This window comes from Anolis sagrei, chromosome Y, assembly GCF_037176765.1.
Source record: "Anolis sagrei isolate rAnoSag1 chromosome Y, rAnoSag1.mat, whole genome shotgun sequence".
Lineage (NCBI taxonomy): Eukaryota > Metazoa > Chordata > Lepidosauria > Squamata > Dactyloidae > Anolis > Anolis sagrei.
Window position 1 is genome coordinate 16,538,686 of NC_090035.1, and position 14,306 is coordinate 16,552,991.

The 14,306-nt window shown below is 41.9% G+C and overlaps 1 protein-coding gene across 1 annotated transcript in view; it reads right to left on the reverse strand.

The window, feature by feature from the left end:
- Positions 1–427: 427 nt before the first annotated feature.
- The window catches only part of LOC132781994 (acyl-coenzyme A synthetase ACSM4, mitochondrial-like), a 20,996-nt gene continuing 7,117 nt past the window's right edge, over positions 428–14,306 (reverse strand). The window contains exons 5-13 of the mRNA XM_067462501.1: positions 13,847–14,003; positions 11,806–11,885; positions 10,228–10,351; positions 7,641–7,721; positions 6,281–6,382; positions 4,556–4,683; positions 3,391–3,490; positions 1,840–1,959; positions 428–919 (exon numbers count right to left, since the gene is read on the reverse strand). Coding sequence (XP_067318602.1) covers positions 833–919; positions 1,840–1,959; positions 3,391–3,490; positions 4,556–4,683; positions 6,281–6,382; positions 7,641–7,721; positions 10,228–10,351; positions 11,806–11,885; positions 13,847–14,003 — 979 coding nt within the window. The 3' untranslated portion in view covers positions 428–832. The remainder of the gene's footprint in view (positions 920–1,839; positions 1,960–3,390; positions 3,491–4,555; positions 4,684–6,280; positions 6,383–7,640; positions 7,722–10,227; positions 10,352–11,805; positions 11,886–13,846; positions 14,004–14,306) is intronic.

Genomic DNA, 14,306 nt, shown 5'->3' on the forward strand with positions numbered 1-14,306 from the left:
ATGTTGTGCTTACCTCCAACCATAAAATTGTTTTCATTGCTACTTCATAATTGTAATTTTGCTCTTGTTATGAATTGTAATGTAAATATCTGATATGGAGGATGTATTTCCATTGACAGGACCAAACTTGGCACAAATACTTGATATGCCAAAATTTGAATACTGATGGGGTTGGGGAGATTGATGTTGTTGTTTGGGAGTTGTAGTTGCTGGGATTTATAGTTCACCTACAATCAAAGAGCATTCTGAACACCACCAACAATGGAACTGAACCAAACTTGACACACAAAACTCTCATGAACAATAGAAAATTCTGGAAGGTTTTGGTGGACATTGACCTTGAGTTTTGGAGTAGTAGTTTACCTACATCCAGAGAGCACTTTGGACTCAAACAGTGATGGATCTGCACCAAATTTGGCATGGATACTCAATATGCACAAATGTGAACACTGATGGAGTTTGAGGAAAATAGACTTGACATTTGGGAATTGTAGTTGCTGGGGTTTGTAGTTCACCTACAATAAAAGAGCATTCTGAATCCCACCAATGATAGAATTGGGCCAAACTTCTTACACAGAACCCCCACGGCCAACAGAAAATACTGCGTTTTCTGATGGTCTTTGGCAACAGTTTTGACACCCCCTTGTGACCCCCCAAGGAGTGTCAACCCCCAGGTTGAGAAACACTGCTATAGCGGTTTTGACAGTTGTGCTCATGTTTCCGATGGTCCAAGTTCAACCATAAAAGAGGCCATCCTAGTACCAGTAGGCCTCAAATAAATGTCCATCGAATTTGGAAAGCTGGCAGCCATTCCAACCATCTGCTGTAGACATTAAACTCGTCCCCATTCCTTGTTCCTCAGTTCAATCCGTTTGATTTTTCCTGAGATTGTCTTTGGCAGCTGTTGGACAAACTCCATCTAGCAAAGAAACAAACAAAATAAGGAATTGTGGCATTTTCTCTTCTTTATGTAACAAGGGTTACTTTTTGTTACTGTGAATTTCAGGCTCAGCAAAAAGATCAGAGTTAATGGGAGGGTAGTTGGAGTCACCTATTGCTAAGAAATGGCAAGAGTGAGGATAAGATCTTCCAGCTCCCTGGACAACCCTTCTTATAGCCAAAAAAGATGAACTCCATCGCATGGAGGGCTCTAGAAGCAACATTTCAGACTGTAAATAGGTTACTCACTTGCTGTTCAACTTAAAATAAATCCATATGTATACAACTTTTACAAAACCACAAACTGGCTCCTGAACATTTAATCTTTGGTTTGAATAATATCTTGGCAATCTTTGTGTAGCTTCGGAAGAATCTCAGGGCAGAAAAATAGTCTCCACAATTGTCAAAGTTGTCCACTCCTGAAACACTGCAACCCCCTCTTTTCAAGGCCTATCCAATCTCATTCCCTTTCTCAAGACCAGTGGTTCCCAACCTGTGGTCTGCAAGAATGAAAATATGGTCTGCAGACTCACCATTACTACACAGTTGCCTCAAAACCACACAGCAATGACAGCGACTGGGTATCACGAAACCCTCGTATAGTGCTGAGACAATGGGGACGTTGGGAGAGGAGAGGCTGACTACTCACAAAAGATTGCTACTACCACATCAGCTCTAGATCATTAAATATGGTTTTCTGTGGGTGAGCAGATGGTGACTACTAGACGCTAGAGCTGATGTGGTCTAGCCAATGCAATTTTCTGAATAATGGAATGGAATAATGTACATTATATAGGTGACACATGAATGAATGTGCATTATATAGGTGACACGTGAATGAACCAAAGTCAATAAAGGCCAATCTCTTTGAACAATTCTTCATTCTCTACTGGTACTTGCCTTTCTTGGATATTTGTACGGCGCTGTCACTTTCTTGACATGTTCCTGCAGTTCGAGGGTTAATTTGTCCTTATCTCCAGACACAAAGCCAGGAGACAACACCACAAAGGCTTTCACCACCTAAAAAGTCAGAGTTGGTACAATAAGACATGGTCAAATCATCTGCATTTTGACACTTTACATTCCATCCTGTCTCCAGACCATACTGACTTTGGCTAGAGTCTTATGACTATTACTTAACCATGTAGCACCATAACAACATTGCTCTGTATTGAACATTAGTGTGACCTCTCCAAACCCCACTTACCAAAAAGCAGCTGCTGAGATCGACAGGGATCTATAGGGGAATGGACCTCAGTTAATCCCAGTGGCTGCTTACTCGTAAATGGAGTTTAGGAGACTTTCATGGCCTCTATGTAGCACTAAATGTGGGTCTGCATTGGGAGAGTGAATATATAGTAGTTGTGGATGTATAACTGTAGGAAGAGAGTATCAGGCTCTACAAACATAAAAAATACAAATGCAGCCATATGGTGGACTTGGGTGTCACTAATTGGATTCTGGCATGTATGTGCTGAACATTGCAACCAGATACACAAATAACTGGAGTAATAAAGATCCTCCCTTTACTACTTTTGTACAATTGCTACCTACCCAGAAGTCACATAAGATTGTCTAGAAATGCCTACATTCAATTGTTAGTCTCAGTTAGAACAAAACTGAATGAGTGGAGCATAAGTGTATATTGCCATTCCAACAAAAGAGTATGTTGCCATACACTTTTACTGACTTACAACTTAACCTTGATTCAGTAGGTCTATTTAAGCTGAAGAGCCGGCGTTGTCTATAGACACCTCCAAGGTCATTTGGCCGGCATGACTATATTGAGTGCTGTTACCTTCCTGCTGAAGCAGTACCTATTGATCTACTAACATTTGGATGTTTTCGAACTGCTAGGTTGGCAGAAGCTGGAGCTAATAGCAGGAGCTCATCCTGCTCACCAGAATCGAACTGCCAACCTTTCAGTTAGCAAGTTCAGCAGCTCAGCAGTTTAACCCGCTGCACCACCAGTGAGCCTCCGATACACACACACACACACACACACACACACGATATCTGTAGTATCTTGGAGATGAGACTCAAGTCTAAACACAAAATTCATGTGTGTTTCGCATACACCTTATACATATAGCCTTAAGGTAGTTTCATAAATTTAAAAAAATTATTTGTGCAGGAAACAACGTTTGTGTTTGCTGAACCATAAGAAAGCATAGGGGCCACTATCTTAGCCATCTACATGGACAATTCGGGATTGGAATTCCAGCAATCATTTGTATTTTCTAGTACACAAACCTGCTTTTATCCGAACAACAAGCCTTGGAGGCAGGAAAGATTATGACCAGCCCAAAGTTAGCCAGTGAGCTTTATGGCTGAGAGATAATTTGGATCTGGGTCTCAGCCATCCTAACTTACTTGCTGCATCACATATTATACTCTACAGATGTATGTGTAGGGCTATATTCTTAAAAAATTGTCATAGATTATAATTACTTCTCCTCGGAGTGGGTCCGGGCTGCTGATCGCAGCCGCTTCTGCTACTGCAGGATGCTCTAGAAGCGCGCTTTCTACTTCAAATGGCCCAATACGATACCTAGGACAGAAACCCAAAATTATCAACAGTTTAGTCAGGGAGAGACAGTATCCAGGGTGTAAATGACTCTTAACCAGTAAGATTTAATGGGTGCAAAATGTATAGTTTTTTGGGATCTAACTCGTATCGTCCATCATCACTGGTTAAGCTTGCTGGAGCTAATGGGAGCTGCAGCCCACCAATATTGACTGTGGCCCCATCTACACTGCCACATAAAATCCAGATCATCTGCTTTGAATTGGATTACATGGCAGTGTAGATTCATATAATCCAGTTCAAAGCAGATAATTTGGATTATATGGCAGTGTAGATCCAGCCTGATCCTTTTTCATCAAGAATTTCCACTCGCTACGTCTTTGTGACTACGTCACCACATTAGAGAATGAATCTACTTTAAATCCGGTTTCTGCCTCCTGCAGAATCCTGGAGTTTGTTGTTTAGTGTGGCTGTTAAAGGCTCCTCCATAAACTACAAATCCCAGAATTCTGCAGGGGGCAGCAACCGGATTTAAAGTGGATTCATTCTCTAGTGTGATGAGGCCTTAGTGTTGAAATGGAGAATAAAATAGTGTTGTATTTAAATATTGCTGGGATATTTTTTTTTTGGAGGGGGGAATATTGTGGGTTTAATTTGAATCCACATTTCTGTGAATTTTCTTACAGTGATGGAAATGTTATATTGGGAAGGGAGTTGTATATAATAGGATATTGTAGGATAACTAACATTTTCATGGTTTTGCTTTGACAATTTTGTTGCAGGGGTGGTTCCCATGTCATTAGGATGATGAATTTTAGTTTAAATTATAGGACAATAAGTTTAAGTTTTCCTCTGACCTTTGGACTATTCAATGTACAGAACCCAACCTTGGCATAGTTTCAAGAACTTGACCAACAGCCTTAAAGTTAAGACTAGAACCCAGAACAGACTGTTCCATTGACATCAGTCACCTCTGGATTTTTGTGTCAGAGATGCATGACATAAACAATTATAAGAAGGAAGGAAGGAAGGAAGGAAGGAAGGAAGGAAGGAAGGAAGGAAGGGGGAAAGCAAAGCAAAGAAACCAACCCTGAAGAATTTATGATGTCATCATTTCTTCCAACAAACCAAAAGTACCCTTCTTTATCCATCACTCCTCTGTCCCCTGTAATATGAAAACTTCCACGTATTGTTGCAGCTGTTTTATCAGGGTTGTCCTACAGAAGAAATTTCAAAAAAAGTTGGAATCGGTCACCAGTATGTCATAGGTATAAGCATGTAAAGAAGTAGTGTGATCTAGTGGCTCAAGAACTGGACCACAACTCTGGAAGCCAGGGTTTGAATCTCTGCTTGGTCACAGAAACCATACTCTGCCAATCCTCCTATGAACAAATCTTGCCAAAAAGCCTCTGTGATATGTTGCCTATAGAGTTGTGTATGAATCCAATTTACTTCAGTACCTGCAGTGCCTCTGACTTCTCCGTTACCTTTGGGAGCACAAAACTGGAATTCGCCTCCTGATACGAAAATCAGCTCCACATGAAAGCAAGCGTGAGCCGATCATCGGTTTCCCTTCTACTTTTGTGAGCATGTGGTGCTCCATGCCTCCTTGCCTTGGAAAGAAAGAGTGCGTATATGGTGTGCAGACCCAGCACGGGCGCCTGCCTACAGCCAAGCGCCTCCTCTAGAGCAAGAAAGAACTTGAAAGAGAGACTGCGTGTGTGGCATGCAAGCCCAGAAAGAATGCGTGCCTGCCTGTAGTCTCTCCTCTAGAGTAGAAACACGTAAGAAGCCTCCTTAAAGCATGCACCTGCCTGTAGCTGCGTGCCTCTCCTCTAGAGTAAAACAACTTAAATGCCTAACATGACAGGAAGGAGAACCTGGGAAGCCCCCCCACTCTTAACGGGCCAATAGAAAATGGATCTTTCAGCACCCCAGAGCAAAATCAGATGTCTGCCCTCCCGATTTTGGGAGGCTCCTAAAATATGGATCGGGCACCTACGGAAAGTCGGGACATGAAACGGGTCAAGATTTACCCCGAATGCACAAGCCTAGTTGCTTATTCAGAGTTGCCATAAGTCAAAATTGACTAAAAGGCACACAACACACACACAGAGCTGTTGTTCTGGAACACTGTAGTGTTTGAATGAGCATTCATTTATAAATAAGGAAAGAATTATGTTTAGAAAGCAAAAGGAATAGATCCTAGGCCCATCCACAAAAACATGCAAACTTTCTAGCTAAATTGTATCAGATGTCCTGCGAACTGGTGACACCACGTTCCCTAGTCCCTCTCTTCCTTTCACTTTTACAAACGTATAAATACCATTTTTTCTTGGTGTCTGTGTGCATCTTTCTTGTTTGCACTGGTTAGTGTTGTTTGAGCTCTGATGGAATTTCCAAAGTAAACCTCTGTAGACATATTCATCCCACTTAAGGACTTCATCAGACAGCCTTCGGACTCCATTTCCTTGCACTGCGGAAATGGAGCCCCTATGGGAGTCCCACGGATGCCAACACATGACACAAGGGCATTTCAGGTGAGACTCTGTGGCACTTCCTTCCCTAAATGCATGGAAATGGAGCCAGGAGTCGGCTGTTACCTGACTCCAAACTGGAGAAAGCGGGGAGTCAGGGAAAGGCGAAAAAAGGACATGGGATGGGTGGTCATCCCAGAAGATTGGTAAAAACATTGGGTAAGATGGCTCTCTCTGCTTTCACCCCCACCCATCTGATGAAGTCTTAAGTCTACTGTCTTTGACTACCCTGGGAAAAACCTTTCAGCTTTTTTAGGAGCAAAAACATGTCTCTTACTATATAGCGAGAGAAGAGTCCCAGAGGTCTTTCTGGTTGCACTTTAATAGCTATTTCTCCTTCTTTTCCAGGAGGCAGAATATTGGCTTCTTCATCTACGATCTGGAAGAAGAGAGCATTAATACAAGGATATAAGAGCCCTGTTGGATCAGGCAAGTGTTTCTCAACTTTCCTAATCCTGCAACCCCTTAATGCAGTTCCTCATGTTGTGGTGACCCCCAACCATAACATTAATTTTGTTGCTACTTCATAAAAGTAATTTTGCTACTGTTATCAATCGTCATATAAATATCTGATACACAGGATGATTTTTCATTCACTGGACCAAATTTGGCCCAACACCTGATATACCCAAATATGAATACTGATGAGGTTCTGGGGAAATTGACTTTGTCATTTGGGAGTTGTAATTGCTGGGATTTATAGTTCACCTAAAAAAAAAGAGCATTCTGAACTCCACCAACGATGGAATCAAACCAAATTTGGCACATAGAACTACAATGACCAACAGAAAATACTGGAAGAGTTTGGTGGGTATTGACCTTGAGTTTTGGAGTTGTAGTTCACTTATGTCCAGAGAGCACTGTGGACTCAAACAATGATGGATCTGGACCAAATTTGGCATGAATACTCAATGCGCCCAGATGTAAACACTGGTGGAGTTTGGGGGAAATAGACTTGACATTTGGGAGTTGTAATTGCTGGGATTTATAGTTTACCTACAATCAAAGAGCACTCTGAACCCAGCCCACAATGGATCTGCACTGAACTTGGAACACTACCTACATGGCTAGCATTGAATACTGGTGGGGCTGGGGGGGGGGGCTGTTTTTAAATTCTGGGAGTTGTAGTTCATCAACACCAAAAAAGAAGAGAAGGACAGGAGGAGAGATCTTCAGCCTTCTCTGGCAAAGGGGTTTCTAAAGCCATAAGAAATATATGTGTTCTGTGGTGACCCCTGTGAAAGCCCCCTCGTGACCCTCCCGGGGGTCTCAGCCCCCAGATTGAAAAATGCTGGATGAGACCAAAGGACTGTCTAATCCAGTGATCCCATGCTACTGAAAAGCTACAAGTAGGGGATGAAGGAAATAGCATTGCTCCCCTCATAAGCTTCAAGGTGAAGTGGGTAATAATAATAATAATAATAATAATAATAATAATAATAATAATGCATCTAATACTGGGATGGGTACTGATCCCAGTATTAGAGGCATATCCTTCATTGCATATGGTAACCCCCATATCTACAGGACCGGCATCTATAGTTTCATGGGAATTGTGCTGTACATTATGCCATTTTGGTCATCACAGAAGGTATACTTTTAAAACCAACACAAGCCAGTGACTTGTATTCACTAACCTGAACATCATATGGTGCACATGCCTTTCCCATTGAACCTGGCTTAATCTTCATCCCTTTGCGAACTCCACAGATCATACCCTGTTGATTAAAAGAACATTACTGTATAATATATGGAGACATATGAAGTGAGTTTGCCTGTGTCCAGAGCAGGACAACTAAAATGATCAAAGGTCTGGAGAACAAGCCCTATGAGGAGCGGCTTAAAGAGCTGGGCATGTTTGCAGAATAGGAGGCTGAGAGGAGACATGATGGGGGCCATGGATAAATATATGAGGGGAAGTCATAGGGAGGAGGGAGCAGGCTTGTTTTCTGCTTCCCTAGAGACAAATGCAAGATACTCCACTTTGGCAGAAAAAATGAAATGCAAAGATACAGACTGGGGGATGATGTCTGGCTCGAGAGCAGTACATGTGAAAAAGATCTTGGAGTTCTTGTGGGGAACAAGTTAAACATGAGCCAACAATGTCGTGCGGTGGCAAAAAAAAAAAAAAAAAAAGACAATGGGATGTTGGCCTGCATAAATAGGAGTCTAGTGTCTAGATCCAGGGAAGTCATGCTACCCCTCTATTCTGCCTTGGTCAGACCATATCTGGAATCACACTGTGTCCAATTCTAAGCACCACAATTGAAGGGAGATGTTGACAAGCTGGAATGTGTCCAGAGGAGAGCAACCAAAATAATCAAGGGTCTGTAGAACAAGTCCTATGAGGAGCGGCTTAAAGAGCTGGGCATGTTTAGCCTGCAGAAGAGAAGCTGAGAGGAGACATGATGAGGGCCATGTATCAAGATATGAGGGGAAGTCATAGGAAGGAGGGAGCAGGCTTGTTTTCTGCTGCCCTGGAGACTAGGACATGGAACGATGGCTTCAAACTACAGGAAAGGAGATTCCACCTGAACATTAGAAAGAACTTTCCCACTGTGAGAACTATTCAGCAGTGGAACTCTCTTCCCTGAAGTATGGTGGAGGCTCTTTCTTTGGAGGCTTTTAAGCAGAGGCTGGATGGCCATCTGTCAGGGGTGCGTTGAATGCGATTTTCCTGCTTCTTGGCAGGGGGTTGGACTGAATGGCCCATGAGGTCTCTTCCAACTCTTTGATTCTATAAGTTCCTCTGGTTTAAATATTATCTACTTCCTGGTTAGCTTTCAAATTTTAGTAGTCTACCCAGGAGTAGGGCTGCCCGTCTCCCATAAACAACAAACCACTGTTGAATAATCTTTTCAATTTGCCTGTCTGCTAAATCTATATAAAAATGTAATGTTCGTTTGTGGGATTAATATAACTTAAAAACCACTGGACGAATTGACACCAAATTTGGACACAATACACCTCTCAGGCCAATGAGTGACCATCACTGATATAAACACAGTAGAAGGGGCTTAAAAAGCATATATATATACACATTACAATGCATGCGCAAAACCACACATATAAAAACAAACACACATATATACACATATACACAAATATATGTATGTTGTTGTTGTTCATTCGTTCAGTCGTCTCCGACTCTTCGTGACCTCATGGACCAGCCCACGCCAGAGCTCCCTGTCGGCCGTCACCACCCCCAGCTCTTTCAAGGTCAGCCCAGTCACTTCAAGGATGCCATCCATCCATCTTGCCCTTGGTCGGCCCCTCTTCCTTTTGCCTTCCACTTTCCCCAGCATAATTGTCTTCTCCAGGCTTTGCTGTCTCCTCATGATGTGGCCAAAGTACTTCAACTTTGTCTCTAGTATCCTTCCCTCCAATGAGCAGCCGGGCTTTATTTCCTGGAGGATGGACTGGTTGGATCTTCTCGCAGTCCAAGGCACTCTCAGCACTTTCCTCCAACACCACAGCTCAAAAGCATCTCTCTTCCTTCGCTCAGCCTTCCCTAAGGTCCGGCTCTCACATCCGTAGGTGACTACAGGGAATACCATGGCTTTGACTAGGCGGATCTTTGTTGCCAGTGTGATGTCTCTAATATATGTATACACACACAAAACACATATACACAAGACTGGGCCACAGCAACGCGTGGCAGGGGATGGCTAGTAAATCATAATTCTGAAGGAGGACAATAATTGATGCACCGATGTGCCGTAATAAAGTTCTTCTTAGGTTAAGCAGTTCAAGCTGTTTGAAACAGAATGCTTTTCCAGCAGTCTGGAGAGAAAGTCAAGGACTCTGAACTGAGAGCAAAGACCATTAAGTTAAATTTTGCAGCCCTGATATAAAGAGACTTATTATTTTATTCAGTTTTATTCTTATCTTGTGCTCAAACAAAACACGTAACTTTGGAACAGGGGAGAATTTGGGATGTTTCACTTTTTAAAGCGAACTAGTCCTGATTCACATTTTCTGGATCTGAACAAAGTTCCCTTTTGGAGAGCACAGTTTTCTAATGTGTTGCTATTTTGGTCTGAAAAATCTGAATATATCAAAAGGACATGCAAAATAAAATGCCTATTTTAGGGATTATGTAAAAAAATCCTATGATGACAAAATATTTTAGGAGAGGCATGCATGCAGTTTAAGTTCACATCAAAAGAACCCAGAAAATAACGATGTAGTAGAGTTATGACTAAATAAATAACATGGACCTACTGTTTCGGTCTGCCCATAGGCTTCGTGGATGTCTAGTCCTGTCTTGCTTTTCCATTGCTCCATGACTTCAGGGTTTAGTGCTTCCCCTGCACTTATGCACTGCTTCAGGCTCATGAATTTATAGCTAGAGATAAGTGAGAAAATTGTTTAGGTTTGTTTTTAACAGGTTTTTTTTTGCTGAAGTTTGCAAATTTCTTCATATTTGGAATGAAAAAAAATCAATTGTGGGAGCAATTACTGATAGATTTGTCCATCCACAGATTGCTTACTTCTTGAAATTTTGAATTTGGATCTTAGCAACTGGAGATGGGTGGAGCTAAAGGGAAAGGAAGGAGCAAAGACAGCCATAGTTTGGCAGTTAAAGAGTTAGTTGGGAGTTTTGAAGGTGAAGGAAGGAAGGAAGGAAGGAAGGAAGGAAGGAAGGAAGGAAGGAAGGAAGGAATAGTTTTGGGAACTGTTGTTAAAAGATACCTCTTTGAGGAAAATAGTTGAAGCCTTCAGGGAGAAGGAGTAAGAGATATAGTTAGGCCTCTATAGTGTTAGAGTGCTGGTGTGGAAAGAGGTTTCAAAAGGTTCAGAATAACCTGCTTGTATTCCTGTGTGTGGAACATTAAAGAGCTCAAGTTATAAGACCTTTATCCTCAAGAAGTAAAGCCTGACAACTTACTGAAACCACTATGCATCTGTACTATTCTTGTTTTATTTCGCCTGAAGAGTTCCTGTGTCTTTTTAAACATTCTAGTGAAGGAGGTGGCCTATGAATCAAGAAATGGTGGCAGCAGAAGAAGCCTTAATAATAAATTGGTAGCAGCAAAGAAAAATATAATATAGTGGTAGCATCACACTGTCCTGCCTTGTGTGTGAGGGTGTGAGTGTCACTTAACCTTCAAGGCCTTTGTGGGCCATATCTGTCATTCCTAATAGTAGTAGTCTCTTTATTGCAACTGCCATATAATCCAGTTAAAAAAAGATAATCTGGATTTTATATGGCAGAGTAGAAAGGACCTACATTTGCTTCCATAAACCTTCCACCCACCAGTGAATTCCAATCCCTATGAGTTTTCCATCTCACATTGATAAGCTCTAATCTTTATGAACTTTTCAGTATTTTATCGGTGAACCTCATCCTCCATTGAGGTTGGTTGATCCATTCACATGGCTTGGCAATAATGGGCACAACATCCTTGAAAACTCTCCCATTTTATCTGGCAACTTTAATGCAAGGGCACAGGAACCTTTAGACAATTGTCTCTACGTTTCCAGGCCAATATACAGAAGATTTTATGTACTCAGAAGAAAACTGTATTTCCCAGACTTCCTGAATATCAGTGGTGAAGACACCACTGAGAAGGAAGATCTCTCTCCCTGCCATTGAGAACCATTCATCGCTTTTTCAGAATGTAGCCTTAGCAAGACTTCTTGGATCATGATATAGGTCTTAGATTTGATACAGGGATTAGAAATCACCATTTTGAATGGGAGAATTACCATGTTCAACAACCACACTGACAATCACAGGGTTGAGTCAGTAAATGCTTATCGATATGATAATTATTCCAAAACATCTTCACAAGATACCTGCTCAGATCATTCTGCACCAACATACGGAACAAGGTGGGAGCTCCCAGCATGGCGGTGATGGGAAATCGCGAGAGAGTCTAATGTGTTTTAAATAAAATAAAAAGGTGAACAAAGTTTGTGCAGTAGTGATCAACTAAGCTTTTGAAAACCTTATACAAAAAAGACTTGCCAGGTGCACATCTCATATATTTAGATAAATGCCTTTTCAATTCACCCTCAGATAATTCCATTTCATTAGAGAAACATCTTTACAGATGGTTAATTTCATATTAGGAAAATAACCTCTCAATAGCAAAGACTGTTGAATTATTCATGGCACGCAGAAAGTGAATAGGAGGAAACCTTATTTATATCTGAACCCAGGGTTATCTATTATAATTTTTTGTGTCAGGAGCGACTTGAGAAACTGCAAGTTGCTTCTGGTGTGAGAGAATTGGCTGTCTGCAAGGGCGCTGCCCAGGAAACGCCTGGATGTTTTTTTGGGATGTTTTTACGATCCTTGTGGGAGGCTTCTCTCATGTCCCCGCATGGGGAGCCGGAGCTGACAGAGGGAGCTCTTCTGCGCTCTCCCTGGATTTGAACCTGTGACCTGTCGGTCTTCAGTCCTGCCAGCACAAGGTTTAACCCACTGCACCACCGGAGGCTCCATCTATTATCTATTATAACTGAATGGTGGGAGAATCAGGACAGCTAAAAGGAAAGTTTAGGGAGATTACGGCCATCAATGGCCATTGCTCAGGATGGCTAAATATCACCATAGGAGTATGTCTCTCTAGGCCAGTTATTGGGGAGCATGAAGCTATGAGTACAGCTACACTCCTGTCTGCTGGTGAGCTTTACATGGACATCCTGTGGCCTACTAGAATGCCTAGACTAAACTTCTAACTAATTCAGCAAAGTTCTTATATTTTTAAGATCAAGGTAAGCTCCCAATATCTGGCCATCAAAACCAAAGGGCAAAATGGCAGCTATCCATTTCAGCTGCAAAAGAACTGAATCTTTTTGTGGTCAGGGTGGCATACTTCTCTGCATTTGAGTGTGGTGGGCTACCACATTTTATAGGGACCAGGGCAAGTCATGGAGCATATACAGTTTTGTCCTTCCACTACTTCCTCCTGGCCTTTACTTTCCTTTGACATTAAAATGGTATTTATAAGAATGATCCTGAAGAGCATGGTCCCTCAAGAAGGAGAACAAGACAACACTCAAGATGGCTTAAAGCAGTGGTTCTCAACCTGTGGGTCCCCAGATGTTTTGGCCTTCAACTCCCAGAAATCCTAACAGCTGGTTAACTGGCTGGGATTTCTGGGAGTTATTGGGCAAAACACCTGGCTACCCACAGGTTGACAACCACTGGCTTAAAGTTTCATTTATCATCTAGGTCAGTGGTTCTCAATCGGTGGGTCTCCAGGTGTGTTGGCCTACAACTCCCAGAAATCTCAGCTACTTTACCAGCTGTTAGGATTTCAGGGAGTTGAAGGCCAAAACATCTGGGGACCCAAAAGTTGAGAACCACTGGTCTAGGTATAATTGGACTCATATGGTTATAGTTATACTCCTGTACCTTTGTGAACCCATCAGACAAAAATCCATACATTGTTATGCTGAAACATGGTCTAAATCCTACAGAAGATCCATCAAATACATTTAAACATTCTAAGAAAACACATGTCTGCCTGTTTCCTTGCTAAGATCTTCCCTGAATCAACTGAAAGAATTCAGGACTAGCATTCCTGTGCTGAATATGAGATGAGACTCTTGTACCTTTAATAGTTAGTAGAAGAGATACTATAAAGTTCTGTCAAGCGGAACTACAGCATGCCTGTCCTTTAACCCACCAAACTCCACATTTTAGCTGATTCAGCTCCTACAGGAATGGCAATTTACTGACTGGTAGAAAGCAGGGGAGGAGGGCCAGGGAGGTATTTCAAAACTATTCCTGTATCAACAGCACCTTCAATCTCATATTGTTTGAGGAACAGGACACCTCCTTGCTACTGCCCACAGACTGAATGATACATTCAAATGGTCATCTTACATTTAGGATAGTTGTTGATTCTATTTTTGGCAGATTATGTACAAAGACACAGGATCCCAAAACCCACGGATCAAATAGAGCGCCCAGACAGCTCAACACCCAGCCTGTATCTGCCGTGCACCACATGATGTCCAAAGGCGAAAAGTCCAGCCAGTATCTGATAAACAGTGGAAAGAAAACCGAGATGCGCTTTTATTGTTAAACAAAGACTCTCCCAACAGTTATATCCTGTGGCATCAAGTTTGGAGATTCATACCTAATGAATACACAACCCTGATGTCCTACAATTAGAATTCAGTAGCTGCATATGGCTATAATTGGTTGGATTGTAGCTGATGAGATGTGTTCAATGTTCTTACAGGTTATACTAAAAGGTGTTATGGTGCATGTGTCAGGTCAGTAACAAGTTATGAAAGTTGACCAATTGTAATTAATAGCCGACATGCTGGACTCAGTGGTG